Here is a 25577-nt window from a genome sequence, read left to right as displayed (position 1 = left end):
TTAAACCTCTGTTACGATCACAGCGAAATCAGAAAGATCACAGCAACATCCACGATCACCCTTGCAGTTGTGTTTTTATACTTTGCATTTTACACAACTGTCCTTGAAACGCAGTCAATGAGTGGAAACCTTTTTGTAAGCTATTGGTGACGATTTTTTTAAAAAAATATAAGTTTCCCAGGACTATACAACACTGATTCACGGTATTTTCCTTGGTTATCAAAACTCAAGTACAATCGTTGCACTTGCGATTAATTAAACCGATTAAGTAAGGCACAACGTTTTTAATCTCACTTAGTTTGGATGTGCTTACAAAACTTGATCGGAAATGGTTGCGGTACTGTATTTGTAAACAGTATTTAATGTAAACATATCAGTGACAGCTAGAAGTGGGAACTAATCCAAACAGCTGATCGTTATTTCATAAAATGTAATAGTAAACATTGAAAGAAAATTTGACAAAAATCGAACAAAATTGTGTTCTTGATAGTTCGTTATTTTGTTTTCAAAGAAGCGAAGCCATGTTTTTATAGCCAAAGACACTCTCAATCCAGTAAATACAGAAAATGATTTGAACGGTACTCTAGTTTTCTAGATTTCATGTAATTCTTCAATAATTTAAATGTAGTAGCTAAAAAACGTGTATTTAATTGAAGTAAATTAATATAGGCATATTTATATTCACTGTACTGTATATAAACAAATATCGATTGAGAAACAAACAATTACACGTAATAAAAAACCTCACTAGTCCGCTGCATTGTGATAGCTGGAAATCGTCGGAATAAAAACCGCCGCTACAAGATACAGAACAGAAGATACAAGATACAGAGAAGTTGGTACGCCTACAGCGCCCTCCACAGCTGCGCGCGCAGCTGGCACTGCTGCTCAATACATCCCCACCTAAAAGACGAGCAAGTGGTATGTCGGCCGGGTCGATTGACGACAAGTTGGTTTCTCGTATATAATAATTTAGTTTTACAGGCCGGTCAACTGGACTGACGATGAAATAACTTGTCGACGTACTGGTTTTCAGTATTTATCTATTTAATTAAAAAAGACGGTCTAGTGGCAAAACGACCAAGTATCTTGTCGGTCAACTGGTGGCCCCCCCCACTTACCATCTTTTTTGTATATTTACCGTCCAGTGAATAACAGTATAAGCGTAAATATATGTTTTAAGTGATATAAGGCGTTTCTTGTATTTACTTCCCGTAAATTTAATAACACGGACAATGCTGATCAAGAAGTTATTTAATACCCCCGCCGCAGCAAACCTGCCGACTAAGCGAATTTCCATTTGTCTGAATTGATTTTCAGTTAAATATATTTTAATAACATTAGGTTTAACGAGTACCTAGGTTTGCTGCTACAAGGAAACTAATAAAGTGTGTTTTTGAGTAAAATATTGATAGCTTAGTACAAAATAAATAAATTTGCCAAGTTTGATCAAAATATATTCATAAACAAGCAAACTACAACATTTGACAATATTCTCCATAAGAATAACATAGGAATTTTAAATTTAAAGTTTTTTTAATTTTCTCCGTTACTAATAATCGAACAAAAATACTTTTATATACTAAATTATTTGTTTTTTTAAGCTCTTTAAAAAGGTCTAAAGAGAAATTGGGAAATTTTGTGTTTTGAGGGTAAAAAGTGAGAAAAACCAATTTTTACCCCATAAAACCCCCCATAAAGCCCCGTTCCCATGGTCCGATCGTGCTGGTTCGCGAACTCATTCAAGTTTATCCCGCTTTACACCTTTAAACCAAATTTCATCAAAATCGGACAAAAATTACTCAAGTTATCGCGTTCACGGACGTATATATATATAAGTCTATATATATATATATATACATATATAAAAATTTGAACGAATAGTGTTTTTGGCCTCTGGGGACATCAAAATGAAAAAGTAAATCGGTCCCGGGTCTAGGTCTTACCGTGCCACCTACGGTAATAGCTACTTCCCTATAGGGAAATTCGCTAATAAACAACACACAATTGTAGCAAGTAATGCTAAATTGTTTACATATACAACACTGCAAAACTTGTTCAAGTAAGAATTACTGCAATACAAATAAACACAGTTTGAGAACTATTGTTTATGTAAGTCATGGTAAACTATGCAAATAAACAACACTGCAAAACTTTTGCTCGAGTAAACAACCTATCTAAACATCACTACATACACTGTTGTTCATGTATGCAGTACTACAATTCAAATAAACACAGTTTAAAAACTATTGTTCAGATAAGCAATGGTAAACTGTACAAATAATTGTAAACCTAGCTATTGTGAAATAATTAAATAACAAACATAAGCAACACTAGATAACTATTGTTCAGTAAATGATACCTTTGAATATTGACACATTTATACAACAAGATATCCCACCCCCATATTAAAGTTGTATACAATATTCTTTGTTAGTTGGGACTTCCTCGCACGTTCGGATGCCAAAATAAGACATATCAGACAGTACCTACAAATAATTTGTATTGTCAACTTCTTCTATAACGAACTAAAAGACTAAAAACCATAAATTGTGAGAGCAGACAAAGCTTTTTTAGCGAGATAAAATCTCTCTTCATCTTTCTGCAGCTCCCATAAACTAAGTAAGTTAAACCGCGTATTTTTGCAACACAAGATGCGAAGTGTGGTTTGCTTGTTAGTGTGAAATATACATCAGAGAGATCTCAACGGAGGCGACAAAGGTGCAACCTCATATTTCTGTCGCAGCGGGAAGCGGAGTTCTGGGAGATGGTGACGTCACTGTAGACCTCCAGGTCAGCAACGCCTAACTACCTTGACCCTGTCCTCACCGTTCCCGCCAGATGTAAGCCTGGTTCAAGTTTGCGAGGGAAAGTTTCTTGCAGAAAAGATAACGTTTGCTAAGTACCACTCTTTTTACGGTTAGTGTTTAAGCCAGTGGCATTGTGGAAAGTAACTCAAACGCTTTGGGAAAGCTGGGTAAACCCTTAAAATTGTGGATCTGCCGGGAATTGGACGCGTCCCTCTAACACTGAAGTTCGAGACGTAAACACTAGCCTTACATACTTAATGATCAGGGCTGCTCACGTACTTAAGCTAGAAGAATATACATGTGTGTAAAACTTGTTGGACTGGTTAAAAATGAGCTTAAATAAATCGAGTAAACAAACTTCAACAGGTTTAGAAGTGTTCAACAGAAATAGGTAGTTCGAGAACAAATGTATTTGCGATCGGTTTTTAATATATCAGGGCGACGTTTGTATATAAATTTACGAGTTCAGCAAACAGTCCTTTAATGAATAGAGGTAACTATTGCACGGTTAAAAACTGGGGGACTATAGCAGGCTTTTACAACGTAAAACTATGGGAAGTAAAACAAAAATAGGTGAATCTATCGTTCAAACTGTCCTTATGGATAAGTTACCTATATGACCACTGCCGGGAATCATTTTGGACAAAAAATAACAATACATATAAGGTGGAACAGTGGCATACTGATATTTTCGTTTACCAAGTAAAAATAATTGATTGATTGAAGTATTTGCAATACACTGTACAAATATACAAATGTACACTAGTAGTCTCAAATATACACTAGAATAAATATACACTATATACACTATACAAATATACAATAGTATTTGCAATGTGCGTTGAATTTAAATCCGCCACAAGGACAGTACTTATCTCAATAATAGCCATACGTACTGGAAGAATAGTCCTTTTACATTATCATTGTGTCAGCCAAAGGTCAAAACATAAATAAATGCATGCCTAACTTTGACACATTTAATCGTGTTCCTCAAATATACACTAGAATAACTACCACTGCTAACTACTGCTACTAGCTAAATTATCTATATATATAAAATCCAATGTATGCTTGTTTGTATGTATGTTTGTTTGTTTGTTTGTTTGTCCTTTATGGACTCTGAAATCGCTGGACAGATTGTAATGAAACTTTCAGGTATTATTAAGCATTATTCAAGGATGGTTTGTGTGAAGTTTGGTGCAGATCCGTCAAAAGGGCTCCGCCCCAGTGGCTCTGGAGTTTCCCATGTTAACCTTATGAGTACTCATATTTAAATGGAATTAAAGAATCTGAACAGCTGGTTCAACTAAAGAATTTGATTGTGTGATGTTCAATAGCATTAACAATTTAATATGTTTACCAACAAGGTGCAGCACGATTATTTTTTTTATTATGAGAACAGCTAATTTGCAACCAAAAGGTGAGTGAGCGTAGCGAACGAACTTCAACCTGGAGGTGAGCGTAGCGAACGAGCTAACCTGAAGGCAAGTGAGCGCAGCGATTGAGCTCCAAGCTATAGGTGAGTGAGCGTAGCGAACGAACTTCAACCAAGATGTGATTGAGCCATGCGAACGAGCTAATCTTGAAAATGAACGAGCATTTGACATAAAACCACATCAGGACAGGACAACGTCTGTCAGGCCAGCTAGTAATTAATAAAACATTTTAACTAATTTTTAGTTTGCCGTGGTCGCTTTATCTTCTTAATCCTCTCCTTTGCCTTAACTATCTACTACTCCAACACACAGTAAACTTTGTGATATACATTACCACACTCACTCCTCATTACATATACCTACAGCTTGAGGGGGATGACGTCATGGCCAGCTGGAGAACAGCTGATTATTATCAGCGCAACCCGCCACGCCGCGGGTCAAAATGGCCTGCTATCAATCAAGACATTGCGCAGTGAATTTTAATTATGTGCTGCTATAATAATGTTCGGGGAAGTCAATTGAATTTTTTAGACAAATACAGGTCAATTTATTTATATGCAATGGTTTAAACATATTATTTAGTTATTTAGTTTGGCAATTAGCTTCAAGTATATTAAAAGGAAGGTAAAATTATAATCACGAAAAATATTTTACCTTGCAAATAAAAACATTTAATTTCTACAACATTATATGAAACACAATTTTTAATTTTTGTTGATTTAAAATTTGGTTTAACTGCTTATTTTAAACAATTTCATCTGCACAACGTGGATTGCAACTTTGTCACCATTATTCCAAAATAAGTAGATCAAGGCTTAATTCTGTTCAAAAAGGTGAAAGAAAAAAATTGAGCAACCATGTGTGCGATGGGTTTGTTTTACTATTATAACCTTTAACTTGAGAGGGGACCGGGTTCGATAACTGACACATCCACAAACTTTTTATGTGATTGGATTAATTCCCTTAGAAGAGATCTTTGAACATTCCTTTTGGAAGGACACTAAAAAGATAATTTGGAAAAATTATCAATCAATGATAAGTAAGCAATATTAACATCAAGATATAACATATCACTAATAACCTCTGTTTTATCACTGCCACACATCTACATATGCCGATACATAAACTATAAACCATCCACACACCCATCATCATCAGTTCTATAAACTATCCCAAACACGTTTCAACGCCTAGGGCAACTGTTGGTAAGTAGGCAATTATTCTACAAGGACATTTACCTCGATATAATAGCCCGTACTGTATCTTCTCCTTACTTTATCATCGTTTGCACGACACGCCTATTTCCTCTGATGGTTTTCTCCTTCCTAACTCACCTCTATCGCCTCTATTTCCTGAGGACATCATCCGTAAACAAGTACAGGAGATGTGCTGTAGGGGGGAGCTGTAGGTTATAGGGACCTACTTAATGAGGATAGTTTATTGATTATTAGTAAAATTTCTTCGGAGTTTAGGTTTGAATTATTTTAAGCTACTTAATTATAAATGGTGCACTATAACAAACTAAATGAATCTTAATGAATATGAATACTAAATGAATATGGTTAATAGCGGAACATACGTGGGATGGTTCTTTTAACAGTCACATTACAAGATTAAACCTTGATAAGGTTGATTTTTTCGACACAATTAATAAAAGCCTGTAGAAATATAAGACATCATTTTACACCATGAGGGACAACTAGTACTTGATTATATAGAAATTGATAGTAAAGATGGTCAAATTCGTCTGAAGCATGAACTCACATACCGAAATCCAGGAAATGGTTCGTAAATCGCTTACTAACCCCTAAATATTCAATATGTGGTTATGGATCAGAGTGGTAAAGAGTTGTCAATTCGTGCAATGTCCACCTCGAAATTCAACCTTTTTAACACAAAAATTTCATGTTTCTCTTGTTAATAAAATGACTAGCTGTTTACATGATATTTTATGTTAACAGCTAGTCATTTCTATTACAGGAATCATTCCTGTAAATCGCAGGGATTGTAAACCAATTGAGAGCAAGCTACTGGTTTCAGCGATGGCATCAATTGACAAATCTAGCCACCTCAATTTACTTTATTTCTTGCTGGTTTTAAAATTTGGAATTCAATTTTCACCCCATTGATTTAGAGGTTAAATCCTACACTTTTACAAAAATGTTATATATTTTCAACTCGTAAGCATTACCATTATCAATTGGTATGGGGACGCCACAAAAAATATGCGAGGTGTTTATTTTTACCCAAATATGAGTGAAGAATGAGTGTACAATGGAGTGTAACTATCCGTGTAGTTTCGTAAAGGACTTAGATCAGTTGTTTCATTAGTCATGATCAGTCATTTAAAGCCCAATGATAAGTAACAGCTGGGTCCAGCTCCGAACCATCAAAAAGCTACTGGTTTTTTTAGGATTAAACCGGCGAACTTTTGATCGTTATGTGGGCACTTTGAGTGTAAGAACTTGTGATTACTTACGTATTGTGAGCAAGCTACTGTTTATTCGTGTCGATTCGATAAATTGACGAACCAACCCATCTTGCCTTTTTATGCGCATATTCTCGATCTTTGATACATCAAAAAGCTACTGGCTTTTCTCAGGATTAAACCGGCGAACTTTTGATCGTTATGTGGGCACTTTGAGTGTAAAAACTTGTGATTACTTACGTATTGTGAGCAAGCTACTGTTTTTATTCGTGTCGATGCCACAAACTGACGAACCAACCCGTCTTGCCTTTTTTATGCGCATCTCGATCGAGAGGTTTAAAATTTCAAATTCAAATTCGATATTCAAACGCCTATTTTCAAATCCTTTGGCAGTCTGGGAGGGCGTGATACAAGTATAATGTGTTTATCTCTTGCCCAGACAGCATTTGTTATGTAGACTATGACCTTGCCCGCAGTCACAACTTATACCTCTTTGTCTGATGATTTATTTATTGGTGTTTGGTGACTGTTGGCAACGTTTGGGTGAAGGAGGCGTACCGAAATACAACGTCACGCTCCATTACACCCGCTCTATTGACTATTGACCTGAGCTTTGGTGTTTTTGGGACCGTGAACGTGCGCAACGTGTTGTGGGTGGCTCATTTTGTAGGACTTGGAATGTAGGTTTTTGTTTTCAGACATCTTGTATCGGATCAACTGTAACGTAAATCAACGTAAATAACAGATGTCAAGTCTTGTATTTGTGGTTTTGAACGCTAACTATTACACGTCGAAACATTTTGACTGAATGTTATCAATGGTTTTGTAATATCCCTCCAATCAGTCTAATCCTCTCAATTGTTGTGGATATTGTGGGAATCGAACCTGTAACTCCCGCATCAAAGTCTAAGACTTATTTAACAATATCAACATACCCTAGAATACTATCATTGACTTTCATCTACAAAAGATATAAAGTCTATATAAAGTGTAGATATAAAGTCAATGATACTATTTACAAAAGGTTACTGTATGTTACATCATAGATAAAAGGAGTTTTAATCTATGGTTACATCTAAAACGACTTACTCTTAATATCATGTATAGCCTATCACTATATTGTATTGTATACAAATCTGTCCCAACTGTCCTGACTATATTTCTTTGTTTTACAACACTAGGCACGAGGCAGGAATTGTTTTTCACTTTATTTCAGGCTAAACCTAGGGGTTGTGGCATTATCACTTACATAAAATCCATTGGTAATTTGGCGGGATTTGAACTCGATACCTCAATGACCAAAGTTTTGCGCTCTACCTTTAGACAAGCTCTCTCCCCTGTCCAGTCTATTAAACATATAATGCAGTTTTAAGCAAGACAGGATACCATCTGAGCAACATGTTTTTACTGTATTTTAAATAACATGTTTTGCAGTATTTTACTATTATGGACAATTGGAACATTGTTGTGAACATTATTATACTAAACATAGGTGGTATTATACTACATTGTACAATGGTAAAGAAAGAAAATTCTCTACATTTATTTTGTATCCTTAACACGTTTACAACAATAATACAAATAGAACCTAACTGGTGATAACTGGTGAAACATATTGGGACAGTATCACATAGAACAACCCCTTGACCCTCATGTTATGAGTGATATTAGAAAGTTGATGAAATCGTCAGGGCCTTCCCAAACACAGAAATAAGACGAGGGGATTTATTCTGCACTGACAGGAATCCGGCCTAAAATGGAATAATCCTTTATTCATGAAGTTGTTGTTGGGCACTGTAGTAGAAGTCATTATAGTTTCATATATGAACAGTTATAATTATTAGTAACGGAAGAGTTATTATGTTTTGCGGGGTGGCTGCACTGTGCACTGAGCCCTGAAGTGGGATGATTCGTCACGGCTCCTTCTTCTATGTCCAACAGCGATCGTAAGTGGTTCTTTATAATTACTGTCCACTTTTCTAGCGTAACGTTAGGTTACGACATTTTGGCGCAGTCGGTAGGACCTTTTTATCATAGTTAGGGTAGTACGCGATAACAGTTGTTGTTTTAGTGCGTATTATAGTTGAGATGATTAAAAATGGCGAGTATTAGTGTTGGCAGGATTTCTGAATTTAATCCAAGTGAGGAGGACATTGTGCCCTATTTGTTGCGCCTGAAACATTTTTTCAAAGCGAACAATGTCAAGAAGGAAAACGAGGTGTCGGTTTTAATTACAGTTATTGGTCCCAGGGTTTTATCGGTCCTATCCGATTTATTATCACCGGTAGAGGTAGATTCTAAGACCTATGATGAACTTGCAGCGTTGTTGAAATTACATTATGCGCCCAAGAAGTTGGTTGTGGCGGAGCGATATGTATTCTACTCTCGTGTGCAAAAGCCGGGCGAAAGCATAGCGGAGTTTGTGGTTTCAATAAAACATTTGGCTAGTTCGTGCAAATTTGGTACCTTTTTGAAAGACGCTTTGAGGGACAAAGTGATTTCCGGCATTTCTAATGAAACTATCCGGCAGAAATTGTTGTCGGAGGAATTGGACTTTGACGAAGCTTATGCGTCAGCGCTCAGGCTGGAACAGGCCGAATCGCAGTCAAGCCTATTTGTGCAACCTCGTGGGGACATTGCGAAAATCAATGTGAAAAGTCAAAATAGGCCTAAAACTTTCATGCATAGGAGTAGTGAAAATCAAAATTCTAGAAACTCTTGTTGGAGGTGTGGTTCTGCTGGTCATTGGCCTAGTGCGTGTGCGTTCGCCAGTTACAAGTGTCACGGTTGTCAGAGAGTAGGTCATCTCAAGAAAGTGTGTAAAGCCAAGAAATCTTCTAGTTTCCATGGTAAAAAGTCGACACCTAGGATGGGGGTCCATCAAGTGGAGGAAGAGGTAGGCCTAGGCCTAGAAGTTCCAATGGCAGAGATAGGTTTGTACAACCTTAAATCAGGATCAGACAACGGCTATAAGGTAGGCCTAGTGGCTAATGATGTATATTTAGAAATGATTCTAGATACAGGCAGTGCCTTGACTATATGTCCTTCTGAGATATTTTATGAAAAATTTTCTAACCTCAAACTTAGGCCAGCAAATGTGAAACTTACTACTTATTCAGGTCATGATGTACCTGTTCTGGGACAAGTGAATGTCAATGTTAAATATAATAATCAGCAGGCGAGTTTGCCTTTGACAGTAGTTAGTTTAGAAAGTAAGAGTCAGCCGATTCTGTTGGGGCGAAACTGGTTAGGCCAGTTGAGGTTAGATTGGCAAAATGTGTTTTCATGTAAAGCCACTGTGGATCACAGTTCTGATTTGGACATTGCTAAATTGAAGAGTAAATTTAAGTCAGTTTTTCAGCCTGGAACGGGCGAAATTAAGGGTGTTAAGGCTCATATTGTCTTAAAGGAGGGGACAGTCCCTAAGTTTTGTAAGGCGAGACCAGTGCCTTTTGCGTTAAGGGAGAAAGTTGAGAGTGAGTTGGACCGCATGGTTCAAGAGGATGTTGCGTACAGAGTTACTAATTCACAGTGGAGCACTCCACTTGTGGTTGTCCCTAAGCCTAATGGTGTTAGGCTTTGTGCCGATTATAAGATTACTCTTAATCAGTGTATTGAAATGGAACATTATCCGCTTCCACAGGCTCAAGATATTTTTGCAACTCTAGGCGGTTGCTCAGTTTTTAGCTGCCTTGATCTTTCAAATGCGTATCAGCAATTGGCGGTAGCGGATGAATCGCAACATCTGTTGACCCTAGCTACCCATAAGGGTCTGTATCGTTTAAAAAGGCTACCATATGGTTTGTCTTCAGCTCCTGCAATTTTTCAGTCAGCCATCGACCAAATTTTAACAGGTCTTCCAGGAACGGTGGCGTACTTAGATGACGTCTTAGTGGCGGCTCGCTCGAAGGAAGAGGGGCTTGCCCGTCTGGCGCAGGTGCTGCAACGCCTTGATGAGTTTGGTGTTCGAGTAAACCAACAAAAGTGTAAGTTTTTGCAATCTTCAATCGAGTATTTAGGACATGTGATTACTCGAGATGGTCTCCGTCCACAAGAAAGTTTGTTAACTGCGCTGCGTAAAGCGCCTGAGCCTAGTACTAAGGAAGAGTTACGAGCCTATATTGGTCTAATAAATTATTATCATGCATTTATACCTAACCTGTCTGCTAGAATAAGCTGTTTTTATGACTTATTACATAAGGATCATCCATGGGTGTGGTCGGAGGTGTGTTCTAAGACTTTTCAGGAGAGTAAATCATGGGTGTTGGACTCAAGTTTGTTAGTTCACTATGATGTTAAAAAGCCCATAGTTCTGACGTGTGATGCGAGTCCCAGAGGGGTGGCTGCTGTTCTATCTCATCTTATCGATGGTCAGGAAAGGCCAATTGCCTTCGCATCGAAAACGCTAAGTTCCAGTGAACGGAATTATTCTCAGTTACATCGGGAGGCTCTGGCTTTGATCTTTGGAGTCAAAAAGTTTCATAAGTATATATATGGAAGACACTGTATTCTACAGACTGATCATCAGCCGTTGACGGCTATTTTTGGCTCTAAAAAGGGCGTTCCTAGTATGGCGGCAGCTAGGCTGCAGAGATGGGCCTTGATTCTATCAGCATATGATTTGGAGGTTAGGTACCGGAAGGGAGTGGATGTCCCTCACGCTGATGCGTTGTCTAGGTTACCCTTAGCAGAAGCGGAACCTATAGAGCTGGATGCTAATTTTGTTTCACATGTAGATGTGTGTACAGAAGTGATGAACAATTTCTGTGTTGTCAAGGACATTGCACCTATTACTGCCTTGCATATAGGTAAAATGACGGATAAGGATCCGATTCTTTCGAAGGTCCGAGATTTTGTGATGTACGGCTGGACGAGCTCGGTTGAGCCAGAACTAGCTATTTTTCTAAGGAAGAAGGACGAGTTGTCCGTGGAACAAGGTTGTTTGCTGTGGGGTTCTCGTGTAGTGATTCCAAAGAAACTGTATTCATCTGTGCTTCAAATGTTGCATGATCAACACCCGGGAGTTACACGCATGAAGATGCTGGCGAGAAGTTATGTCTGGTGGCCAGGCATGGAGAAGTCGATTGAAGACGTGGTGGCCTCTTGTTCTGCGTGTCAGTTAACTAGGAATTCGGTACCTAAAGTACCGTTGCAGCAATGGCCTACAACATCAACTCGATGGCAGAGGATACACATTGACTTTGCGGAGGATCCAGAGTCGAGACAGCAACTTTTAGTTTTGATTGACACATACTCTAAATGGTTAGAGGTATTTATCATGAGTTCCATGAATTCTTCCAAGGTTATCGAGAAACTCCGTACCTTGTTTTCATCGTATGGATTGCCTGTTGAACTGGTGTCGGACAACGGAAGATCTTTTACTAGTCAAGAGTTCAAGACCTTTTTGCATAACAACAATGTGAAGTTCACATTAACTCCCCCGTATCATGCGGCTTCAAATGGATCTGCAGAGAGAAGTGTTCAGGAGGTCAAGAAAAACCTTTTGCGTCAAGTGATTGAGGAACATCAGCGTTCTCAGCGTACCACTCTTCAAATGAAATTAGATAATTTCTTGTTTGCGTACCGCAACACTCCAAATACAGTTACTGGCTTAACCCCTGCAGAAATGTTCCTGTCTTGGAAGCCTCGTACTCAGTTGGTTATGTTAAAACCCAATCTCCAGTCATCCATTGATCAAAAACACAGGGAACAAAAAGATGCAGCTGATAGGCTTAGGGGAAGAAGCAGATTTTTCTCAGAAGGTCAGGCAGTCTATGTCAAAACTGTCCGAAATGAAAAGATATCTTGGGTTCCTGGCAAAATAATTCTAAAGAGAAGTCCGGTCACCTATCTGGTGAGTGTTATTGGTGGAAAACCCCGATTTTGTCATGCGGATCACTTGAGAGCTCGGTATGCAGAAGAGGAGGAGATTTTTGTATCACCCAAGGACCCCGTTGTATCACCCCAAGTACCCAAGAATTCACCCCCGCCGGAGGATCGACCAACCAGTCCCATGATGATGTCACCTGTACCTAGGCCTACTACCAGTCCCAGGGAGAGCCTAGGGCAAGCCCAGTCTCAGCCAACTCCTGCGTCGCCGCTAGCACAGTGCAGCCCACCACCCTCGCTGAGGAAGTCTGCACGGACTGTGCGAAAGCCTCACAGGCTGGACTTGTAAAATTATTACTGAATAATGGGAAGAAGAAATTTTGGTTGCATTTTATTGAAAGTGAATTTATTTTATTTTGAAAGTTGAGTTAATTTTGAATTTATGATATTGACTTTTTTTTATGGGGAAGACGAGTGTAGTAGAAGTCATTATAGTTTCATATATGAACAGTTATAATTATTAGTAACGGAAGAGTTATTATGTTTTGCGGGGTGGCTGCACTGTGCACTGAGCCCTGAAGTGGGATGATTCGTCACGGCTCCTTCTTTTATGTCCAACAGCGATCGTAAGTGGTTCTTTATAATTACTGTCCACTTTTCTAGCGTAACGTTAGGTTACGACAGGCACAAACGAGAATGATGTAATGCAAGATAATGTATATTACAACAGTTGATTTAGAAAAACTGTGGATTGCAATTATGTTAAATTAGATGCTGTAATCAGCTGATGACACAGTTTCGTTTCGATTGAAAATAAACGGCGATCTAAATTCATTTCAAAGCTAATTAGATGTTTTGCGTTTTAGAGTATTATGAAATAGTATTTCGAATGCACATTCTTTTACAAATATAAACACGAAATACATTGTCTAAAGTCTATATTACATGATGTAATACAGTAAAACCTTGATAATAAGACCTCATACGTATTATAAAATAATACTTGTTATCAAGATTGACTTCTTATCGAGGCTTACAATAACATGTGATCAGGGCTCAAATAATTTCAAGGATATTATTTGAAAATTAACCTTGTTATCAAAGGTGACTTGTTATCGAGCCTCTGCTGTGAAATAAGTGTGCATTTGTTACAAAAAATATTAAAACAAATATCTTTCACACAATCTAGGATTTGAAATGAAAATAAACTAGTAGAAATTGAGAAATCGAAATTATTAACCGTTCCATTTTGTAGTGGGGGGGGGGGAAGAGGCCAAACGCCTTACAACTATTTCAACGACCCCAACTATTTATACAAAGAGGAGAAATCCAATTATTTCCCAAGTTAGACATTCCCTAACAATGTTCCAAGGTGCAAGTAGACGATATAAGGTGTCTCCTGTATAGTGTATGTCTCCTGATATCTGGTGGATTGTTAATTAAATTAATATCATATCACTCACAGTTATCTATTGAATTCGTTCGTAATAAAGGAGTTTCTTTGTGACAATGTAAATTGTAAATCGCTATAAGAACAATTTTCCGTAATATGTACAGTACCTTTACCCCTGATAATTTTTGTCTCAGCTCAGTCGTGATATTAACTACGATTTTGTAATAAATGTTTATATTTGTAAACTGTACCAGGTTTTTATAGTTTCTTTGTTTGCAAATTAGTTTACGTAAAACAGTCAATATTACTCATTTGAGTATGTTTTAGATTACATTTTTGTTATGTATTCAAAGTATTTAAATAAGCTAATTAAGCATATTGCGCAGTTGCGTTATGAGTGTCAACCATTGGAATTGGCGTTTGCTGTATAAAATTAATAAATTGAATATAACTTTCATGTTCACACTTGTAAATAATTCAAATTGATTAGAAAAAAAATACGTTATTCATAATTTTTCAGAGAAATAAACTTAAGGGTATCTGATATTACGTTAGGTACGTATGTGATTATAAGTGACTCCATTAAAATTCCATTTAATAATTTATAAGCAAAAAAGCTACACAAAAAAAAACCCACTCCATTCTAACCTCATCCTTCATTCATATAAGGTTAAAAAATACCACCACCGCAGCAAACCTGCAGACTAAGAGAATTAAATTTTCCAAATTTAATTCCACTTAGATTCTACTTAAATAAAAGTAGGTTTAACGAGTACCTAGGGTTTCTGCTAAAGGGAGAGTAATAGTGTGTTTTTCTAAAATATTAGTAGTTTAGTATAAAATAATTAAATTTGCCAAGTTTGATCTAAATATATTAATAAACAAGCAAAATACAACAGTTTACTTTCTCCATTACAACAACATGGCAATTTTAAATTTGCAAATTTTGAAATTTTATCCGTAACCAATAACCGTACAATTTGAAACGCTACTAGACATTAAGAAAAGGTCAAACAATTGAACTCAACGAGAAATCAGCTGACCAAAGCTCTGGCGAAGTTCCAAAATTTGAGACACCAAGTTTCTATGAGCCGAATTCTAAAATGCCGGAGAAATGTCAAGAGGAACAAACAATAAATCAAAATTTCCACAGAGAACAGAAGCAAACCTCAGCTGCCAAAATCCACAGTCGCTTAAACCACAGTCAATGAATAAATCACTGATTACGGCCAGTGCAATGAAACCACTAGACCACAAAGCAATGCACGTAAAATTAATATCAGATTCAATGTACAGCTTTACTGAAAAGATTTTGTTTTAAAGTGCGTTACTTATCGCATTGTATAACTAACATAGATATTTATACAGCGTGTATCGTAAAAACAGCCAACCTCCTGGAAACGGGTTTATAGGTGAAAGTGAAAAGATAAATAAGAATATTTTTTCTCTCTAGGACCATAAATATTAATATTGCCAACTAATATTGTTTACATAAACATTTATAATCGGTGATTTTCCAACCGAACTTTAAACTCGGGATGTATTTCAACGTATTATATACCACGTAAAAAAAAAACTTGGCCCAATTTGAAGTTTCAAAATGGCGGAAAACCCACTTACATCATAACTTTAATTTACTAATAAATGACAGGCGTTAAGAAACATTTTAAGAACACTTTTTTAGCATTTAAAATTGTCTAGTGGGTCGATAGCAAATTTTAAATGCTAAAAGGTGTTCTTCTGTATCATTCATCACAGTCAAAGAGTGTTTCTGACACTCTTCTGACTGCATTGAACCTCGCGTTTGCACAGCTGTTGGTACTTCACCAAGCACAACTGTACTTCACCCTCGTACTGCTACTATACTTCACACACACGCACAAAGTACTCATTGAAACAACCGCGCTATACCAATCTACACTCGGAACTTGAAGGTGATTCACAAACTCGAGAGTTCGGGTTTTACGTTTCCGGATGGCGACTGACTCATTTAATGACCACCTTGATTTTGTTTCAGATTCATTTGTACCCCGCATCCTTTGGTCTCGTTTCGAGCGTCAATTTATTATTACTGTTAATCTAAGTACACGTACGTGACTACTTTGTGTAAATGAAGGATAAAACTCAACACCGATTGACAAACCTCATTTTCCAGGAACGGTTTTTATGACATGGTTGTACCTTTAGAAATATAAAAGTAATTTTACACCAATCGTATTAAACTATGAGCTTAGGAGTTGTGTATATTAGATTCGATTTCAACACAGACATGACAATGAATTAGACGACAACTTTTTTTCTCCTAAGTAAGATATTTTTTCCTAAACAATTTTACACGAGCACGATGATCAAGAAAAATTGGGCCCAGTATTCAACCTACATACCGAAAAACTTCTGACCCTCTCTGGATCGTGATAGCAGACGAACAATTTTTTTTTTCTTCTCCTGGAAGGGGCGGGTCCAGCGAACATAGAATAGGAATTTGTATTCTGTGTGTCCCTGGGCGGGTTCCAAGGTGCTTCATCCGGAAGTGTCGTATTGTAGCGCTCCTGAGGGTTGACGGTACTATCGGAAATCCAAACTTGGGGCATTTGTTGGGATTGAACCTGAGACCTCGGGGACCGAAGTCTGCGCTACCACTAGACAAGCTTACTTACTTGTCGACTACTGTATCCACTCGAATATTATCTTTTTTCGATGTTTTACAATTCTTCGATGACTAAATTAACAATCATTTTAGGGTTGGCATTAATAATCAATGCATACACATTGCATCTCAAAGGGTAAAATATCCTCACTAACATGTTATGTATGATTCTTATTTTTCCTTTGCAACGCAACAGATCAGACGGATGATTAAAGTTAGTGAATTGCAAATATTCACTCACACATGAGAGCTGACCGTGGTTGTGTTGTGAACGAGACCAAGCCCGCAATTTGGAGGTAAACGGCCGTGGTTCCCGCCAATCCGGACAGCGCAGGAAATACTTTACCGAACAATAGCCTATCACAGCACTACTGTAGGATACTCTCACATCACCGGGTAACTACTTCATAATGGAGGATATGCACTGTAGTGAGGAGCAAACGGGTGAAATTAAAATCAATGGCGTAGTATTCTAGCGAAATCCTCCCAGGTGGTTAACGTAGTTATGATAAAGGGAAATACGGTACTTAAGTAGTTTAGCAAAACAAGGACTTTACTGAGTAACTTACGTAGCCTATTTCGTTAAGATAAGCCCTAGGCCTTCTCTTAATTGAATAGTAATTTTTTACGTCTAACATTTTACGAGAGTGTAAAAACAGGGTTAAAGATACAGAATGTGCCAAGAGAAATTTAGTTTTACACATAAGGATAGTGCGTAAAAACCATTCAATTCAATCTTCAATCCTTTGGTAGGGTGCATCATGAAAGAAATGAATTTCGTCCTCAATTTCTTACATAGCTGTTAAAAGAAAAGAAAAACGTTTCTCTTTAGCTTTGTAAAGATGGTGAAATCTTATTTTTATCATAACAGAATAAAGATAAGGTATGAAGGAGTATTATTCCTGGCACTTGTCCATCGTACAGTTGTTTATATCTAAAATAAGCTGTGTAAGGAAATGTTCAATAAGTTTGCTTTCATTTATAAGAGTTCAAACAGCGTAACAATTAATTAATCGTTTTGCAAGAAGACTGTATAAAGTTCAAAATGAAATCTTACGACGGACAACAAAATTTACGCTCGGTAGTTTAAGTCAAAGTCAAATGGTCTAGTCCAAAAGTAGTAGAGGTAGGCCTATAATAAACTTAACCAACACAACACCACAGTGGCACAGTAAAGGGAGTTGCATAACAATAGTAAACATACAGATTGTTTGTTGTTACTTCTACATAATTCAATTGTAATGTGATTATTTTCGTAGCATTCCCCGGTACAACCACTTGTAATTCTTCCGTTAATTATAACCAAGGTTAAACAAGTTAAAACTTTACCTTTTTTCCATCGCGGAACTTGACTGTCCCTTCGATGATCGTGTTAGTATCCATGGTATGAGGCACAGTCACTTAGTTCACTAGAAACAAGAAACACACACTACAATAACTGGATTTTGTTTCACATCGCAAAACCAAACAACGACGCCGAGGCAGAATCTACATCCTCTCCCCGGCACGGCTAGCAGACGACTGAAGCTGAAGCGCAACAACAACAATCCAACAATGAGCGACACTAGCGCTACATGTGGCGTCTCGCGGAACTACCGGTATCTGTGTTATCACTGGACTGACTTGACTTGGACAACGATACACTACAGTAGTATATTTACTGGTAGATTTACAGTAGTAGTAGTACTGTTTTCTTGGTAGATTCCATTCCCCCAATACCTTCCCCCCTTTTCCTCCCCTACCTATTGATATATCGTTTGTTCATTTTGCATGGGTGCCGCCGTGACCTGACAGGTCGTCTGTTCATAACATGTCCGAAAGCCCAGCGTTAAGCTGGGTTTTCCTAGGCGCGGAGTCGGCGAGCGGAGAGAGGAACGCGGAGAGCGGAATTGAAATTAACATGGCATTCCGCTCCGCTTCTAGGAAAACAGTAACATTAAATTGCCTAAGACAAGTGGAGTCCGCTCTCCGCGTTCCTCTCTCCGCTCGCCGACTACGCGCCTAGGAGTGTATTTTAAAGCGGGGTCTCACAGACCGAGGGTTTCGGTTTGTGTGTTTCTAAGCGGGGTCCATTATTTTTCAAATGGGGTCTCACAGACCGGGGGTTTCGGTTAACGTCAGCCTATGTGAACGGTATTAGTGTTAAAGCACCAGTAAATAACCGGCTTTAGACTTTTTAATGTAGGATTCTACTGTACATTTACAAGCAATTACTGTCTTTCAATACGCATCTGGGCATACATTATTTGTTACTTAACTTAGTCGTTACATTTCTTAAATTAGGTCCTTATTTTTGTGTATAAGGATATTTTCCCTGTAAACTAAATACAATTAATATGATACAAATTGATATCTAATTAGGTATAAAGATAATAATCGATAATCTTAATTATCATAACAATGGTTTCACACCAACACATTTTGGGTTACAACTTTATCAAGATCTTTTTTTAAACGAATATTACTATTATTTGTTATCATACTGGTGACCTATTTGACACCAAATGTAAACAAAATACAATTTTAAGAAACATCTTAAATATAACTGACTGCCTGTGTGAAATGCAGTACTGCAGTATTATTTGTAGCAATGAAACAATCATTTACTGACTTATTTACCTAATTATATATCGTAGTTTACGGTTGTTGATCTTCTGTAATTCTAAGACAAAATTTAAAATAATTTACAAACGATCATCCATTTCTATCACAGCTATCCTTTATTTTGGTTTCTGGAAAAATAAATTAATAGAATCTTTTAATAGTTAGTCTATTGTTTGTGGTAAAACAGATTTACCTACAATAATCTTCTGTCTGTTCTTGTATATAATAAGGATGTTCACTCTTACATGAGCGGAAATCGCTCAAATGTACATAAGCAGTAATAGATGAAGTAGATCTCAAAACTGCTTTCCTGTTACAGGTGTTAAGTTTTTAAATTACCTCCCTGGTATTGTACGTTCCCAAAGATCCAAATTCATATCCATCGTGAACAACAATGAACAATTGGCTTGAGTTGAACCCATATTACCAGTTTGGCGAGTTTTTTTTTTATGCCTTGACTGCACCAAATTTAAATACCTACCTAAATTGTTGTATGTATACTGGAAGAAATGTTTGTTTGACGATTAATTTTTTGCTGTTTGAAGTTTTGACGGAAGTGCTGTTAGTTTGGTTTGCAGTGGACTATTTTTATGTTTGATTTTTAATGAAAAGACTGAAATATTAATTTAACTTAGAACATATTTGACTAAGCCTGTTGTAAACCGCTTAATATCAGAAATAAATCCTGAATCTTATCTTAATTTTAACAATCTTATAGTTACAGACCTTACTGTTTCCAACCTTCAAAGCTTCAATCTCTTTCTTTCGCAATCCACGCTTATTTTGGTTTCATAATTATCAAAAACCTTCGTAGCTGTCCACCTTAGCCATTCATAGCTATACTGGGTGTAAAAGCATCTATTACACAATCCGAACCGATTATTAAGTGTCATCAGATTTTCTGTTTTGTCGAGATCGTCTCTGTCGACTCCATGACCTGAATATGGACGAGAAAGCTGAACAAGCGGTAATCAAATGTTACGTCGAACCTCAATTTATGCTTAAGCGACATTTTAGATGCAAATTGACGGTTCTAAAGTAATTTCCCTTGTTTAGTGTCATTATACCGTACAAAGACAATTCCGAATGGTGAATGACTATTGCTTGTCAACTATTATCTTGATGACCTTTCTTGTACTATTATCGTTGTAATGGATCACGATTGGAAGGTGATTGGAGTTTTTCCATTTGGATCGCTTTTGTGGTATTTATATGTTAATGTGTTTCTTTTTCAGATTAGAACATATTGTAACTAATGTAAACGAGTAAGACATTCACTTTTCTCCTTATCTCAAGTATAGTCAACGTAAATAATCTATTAAGTTGCCTAAACGGAGCTAGTCCAGTAGAAGAGCGAAGAGCTTCGGTTCTCAAGGTCTTGGGTTCAAATCCCTCCAATCAATTATGACTTTTATGTGTGTGTATGCCGTTACCCTAGGCCTAGCCTGAAATGTTTCATACAGTGTAACGGTCTAGGATGAAAAGGTTAGAAAATACTACGTAAATTATTATGGAAGACACTTTCCATTTGAAATAACTTACAAAAAAAAAATAAACTCAAGATAGGGATAAGTTTAATTTAAAATCATCTATGTTCAGCGAAGACAGTTCCAAAATACAGGTAAAGACTTTGAAATTAATTGTGCAATTTATTTTAAAGAGTATTTGTACGAATTTTATGCTAATGAAAAAAATCTGTTTTCACTCATCAGCACAAGTTCAAAGTTGAAACATTTTATAACATCAGTGCAACTCATTAGTGACATGTTTACATATTATCTCGAAATCACTCTCAATCACGGACAAAAGATATATTCAGTAGATGTGTTAACAATCCACCAATGTTGGAAACATTGAAAATCAACTTTTGTTCTAGGCTTTGGTATATACATATTTATACACCAAAGCTTAGAGTAAGGTTGCTAAGCTAAACTGAAGTTTAAGTTGCAAGGCATAATACATTATGGAGTAGTTGGAGCGATTGAATATTAATAGGCTGTGACCGACGGCCTACAGCGTGGACTTAGGCAAAGGTAAACATCGAGGAGATGAGGGAAGTTGGGACACTTCGTTTGGACCGGAGAAACTGATCAGGGAAAGTGGAGTGGGAATTAAATATTAGGAATATGCCGGTATAGAGTTTTATTGTGCCAAAGATAGACCACTCTCTTTAGTATGTGATTGTACTAAATAAATACACTGTAGCTTTATACTATATAGGTCCCCATATTTTTTATGATCTGTAATAGTTGTACACGAATTTTAATATAATCATTTCACATGCTTCGTTACGAAACAATATTTTCAACGCTTGCAACATCTACAACACGTTGTTAAAACTTACACTACACAAACTTAAAAACGAAAAAGTAACTTTTTAACTAGGTGTTTACAAACTTGAAATCTTTGAAAGTAATGATTTATTTATGGAAAATAAGAGTAATTTCAACTGAGTAGTCGAGGAACTATTTGACATAGGTTAAGTAGGAACTGTTTTTATCTTTAAAATAATATAGGGACCCGAAGCCTAAGTTTTGATTTAGCGTCGAATAAATAGTGCAACATATTATATGTATATCTGATTCGTTAAACTTGATTCTATTAAGAACTCTGGCTTTAATTTTAAGAAATGACTTGAACCAAACAGATACCTAGTGACGATTTTCATCAAAACTTAAGTTTGTTACGTACTATTGTTATACAAACAGCGTAAAACCTTAACAATTTATTGATGTTTGACCCGAAAATGTTTCACTCAAATGCGTCAAAGAATTTAGAACCAAGAAGGAATATTTAACGGAAAATACTTACAATTGTATTAAATATTGGGATATATACTTATAAATTGCACATTTAATGAAAACCCAAATCCTTTACTGTAGGAAAACAATAAAACTTAACATGACTTAGGAAAGGTGCAACACCAACGACAACGGAGTGACTAGTGATCTGCATCTGACCTAAAAGTGATTCTCGCTACCACCACGGGGGATACAGTAGTATGACCTCAATGAGTAGTATGAAACTAATAGGTACTTAAATTTGTATCAAACAGAGGTTTTAGACGTACTTCAAAGAATAAAACAAACATTTTCAAATATCACCACTTACGTCTATCAACCACGTCATCTTTCAGGAAAAATAGTTTTTTTACAGTAATTACTTCAGTTCTTTATGCTCTTGCATATTATTTGCTGTATGTTTTTGGTACATACTGTGGTGTGGTGTTAGAAGCAACAAACATGACATTATGAAAAATTTTAATTTAGTTTTTGACGCTAAAAGTTTTCTAAAACTTGAGTTTAAAGTACCTATACCTACTAAGTAGAGCAAGGCTTTACACAGGGTAGAAGGTATAATCAAGTACACGAACAGGTGACAATCACTAAGATTTAGATACCGAATTATTCTGAAAATTAGGGTATAATCTAGATCTATCTATTTCACGGACCCACACAGTGTAGACTAACAATGACTGGCTCGTAACACTATTTGTAACGTCTGGCTAGGTATACTTGGCTCTGTCTCCTGGCTCGTTGTACAGACTTTCAGCTACATCTGGTGGCTCACATGACTCAGGTGACTAACAATTAGCTAACAGACTATGGTCGATGTAGCCAGTTGCTGCCTAGGGACTATTCATGATTTCCCTCCTCTCCCTTTCTTGAATTCTATTCCCTTTTATTTATTTTCCTTTATATTTCAGACATTATTAATTTTGACTCCAAAATCTCACAAGTTTAAAGTGGCCATGACATCCGAGTTACAAATGACATTTAACGTTTACATGAGGACAGTTGGCGAGCAGGTTACCTGCCTCAACTTGGAATACACTAGAAGCATGTAACCTGTCCAGTAAAATGCCCGCCTGTTGGCCTTGTGTAAACGCGGCTTCAGTATTATGAACAACTATCTGTAATTTTACAACGATTCAGTCAATCTTTTGAAACTGGAAATTAAAACCACGTCAAACTGCAAAGCAATATTTGTGTCATAGATATATATATCAGTTAACCTTTTTTTAGATATATATTACTATACGCCTGATAATAGACCAAAGTCCAAATTTGTATCTAATTTTAAATGATTTGCAGATTTTACATTTTCTACTCTGCTCCACCACAAAGTTTATTTTCACATTATTTCCGTTCAATAAAAGTCAGTTGCCATGTTTGTCTACAATGTTTACTACAAAGTAAATGTAAATAAAGTAAATAATAAATATAATAAGTGTAATAAAGTAATAAAGTAAATGCCATGTTTGTTTTAAAGTAGTAAACACCACTGTAAAAGGCAGTTGTGGCTCAGAAAAAGAATGAAAAGGAGAGAGAAATTTGAAATTTAGAAGAAAAAAGTGATGAGCCCCCTCCGACAAACTCGGTTTATTGTTGGTTTATTTATTATTTATTATTGGTAAAGCCGGGTGAGGGGAGTGATTTTTAAGCCACGTTTAATGATTTTTTTATGGAGTACGAAATAATAAAAAAACAGCTAAAATAAAATACAATTATTTCATTATTTGTAATTATGAGTTTGTTGAGGATGACAAGTTTACTTGCACTGTTTAAATTCTATGGGCAAACTGCGGTTTTTTTTTTTTTTTTTTTTGCTCAATGTTTAAGGAAAACGAGTTCACCCCCGTACATATAAATAACAAACAATATTTCCTAATATTATATACATGTTATATCACAACTCTCGAGTATTAGCTGAACGGATGTCATAAGGCTGTGTTAGATAACTCGCATAACACTAGTATATAAGCCTGCGGTCATTTTCCATTGCTACACTCATCTCCACGACCACAGTACAGCAACATGCAGAGTCTACTGGCGCTGTTACTGGTGTTGACTACCATCATAGTCGAGGGACATGACTTCAGCAACCACCACCACCACGAGGTGAAGACCATCACGATAGAGAAGGAGGTGAAGGTGCCGTACCCGGTCCACTTGGAGAAGAAGGTACCGTACCCTGTGACTGTGGAGAAGAAAGTGCATTACCCAGTCAAGGAGTACATCCCTAAACCTTACCCTGTCGAGAAGAAGATTCCTTACCCTGTAAAAGTGCCTGTGGTGAGGCCAGTCCCCGTACATATACCTAAGCCTTACCCCGTTTACGTAGAGAAGAAGGTGCCCTATCCTGTAGAGAAACACATCCCTTACCCGGTCAAGGTGCATGTCCCCCGGCCTGTCCCCTATCACGTTCCTGTTGTCAAACACGTGCCTTACCCCGTCGAGAAGAAAGTTCCTTATCCCATCAAGGTGCCAGTTGAGAAGCCAGTCCCCTACCCTGTGGAGAAGCCTTACCCCGTCTACGTAGAGAAGAAGGTTCCCTACCCGGTGGAGAAGGAGGTGCCGTATCCAGTCAAGGTTCCGGTTCATATCCCGGTCCATGTCCACCAGCATTATGACCACGAGGAACATCACTTCGGAGAACATTACTTTGGAGGGCATCACTTGGCAGCTTTACATAATCACAAACAATGGGACCGTGGTGTTCAACATTCCTTTTAAGTACAAATTTCCCTTAACTGTAGGTACCTGAGAAAATTATACCTAGAAATATTTGAAATATACGAGTATAAGCCTCCTAATTAGTTTTTGTAATTAATTGTTCCTGTAAGCACTAAACGAATTGCAGTTATTAAAAATATTCATGGTAAATTTAACAATCACAACATAAGTTAGCGATGTATGCAATGTTACGATTCAACAGATGTGTTGGTTTTATCATTCTTCGGCCTACAATACTGAGATAAATTTTGTCCAAAATATATTAATTATTTATTAAATGTTTTATTTCATTTTTCGTAATTAAATATATCTATCCTTTATCTTTTGTAGGTTATGGAACGTGCATTGAAAGCACTTACGGCGTTCTACATTACATAATATTGTATATTATCATTATTCTTTGTTGAGATCACTGGTTCTTGGATTGGACTAATTCAAAGCTTTGTTAACGACCAATACTTTCTGTAAAGTCCGCCTCATACTTTAGATTTAATTAGTAGTGGAAAGGCTAGACTCTTTGTTGGCTTGTAGCTGGATAATGAATGAGAGTACATGATCTCACAAGCCAGGTCATCGCTAATGATGAAATAAACCAGAGCCTCTGCCTTAGTTAAAACTATCGCTGCCATTGTTTATAAAGTTATTGGTTTAGGTTTCACTACTCCTTGTAAATTGACGTACACTCTTTATGATGCATTTACACGTCACTTCCATACGTATGCCACATGTGCAACATTCAAATATTTCATTAGGATTTCGTTCACAATAACATTTTGAACTACGATCTCAGATGGATGAACTACATAGACAAACTATTATTGAATTGTATAGATGGAAACAAGTCTGTCTTTAAAGTTGAACCACTTTTAGTTCAAAAGAAAGTGGTTCAGTTCAGTGTAACAGATCAATAAATT

The 25577-nt window shown here is 36.9% G+C and overlaps 2 protein-coding genes across 2 annotated transcripts in view; one reads left to right on the top strand and one right to left on the bottom strand.

The window, feature by feature from the left end:
- LOC128989690 (uncharacterized) overlaps window positions 1-17980 on the bottom strand; it is a 206983-nt gene extending 189003 nt beyond the window's left edge. Inside the window, exon 1 of the mRNA XM_054411687.1 lies at window positions 17873-17980. Within this exon, the coding sequence (XP_054267662.1) occupies window positions 17873-17926 (54 nt within the window). The 5' untranslated portion in view covers window positions 17927-17980. The remainder of the gene's footprint in view (window positions 1-17872) is intronic.
- Window positions 17981-23964: 5984 nt separating this feature from the next.
- LOC128989169 (uncharacterized) lies at window positions 23965-24663 on the top strand. The gene has a single exon (XM_054411037.1). The coding sequence runs from the start codon at window positions 23965-23967 to the stop codon at window positions 24661-24663; it is 699 nt and encodes a 232-aa protein (XP_054267012.1).
- The last annotated feature ends 914 nt before the right edge of the window (window positions 24664-25577 follow it).

Source organism: Macrosteles quadrilineatus, unplaced genomic scaffold, assembly GCF_028750875.1.
Source record: "Macrosteles quadrilineatus isolate MER2022 unplaced genomic scaffold, UCM_ALF_1.0 Scaffold_3__2_contigs__length_128488019, whole genome shotgun sequence".
In the NCBI taxonomy this organism is placed as follows: Eukaryota; Metazoa; Arthropoda; class Insecta; order Hemiptera; family Cicadellidae; genus Macrosteles; species Macrosteles quadrilineatus.
This window is presented reverse-complemented; position numbering and strand designations above follow the sequence as displayed.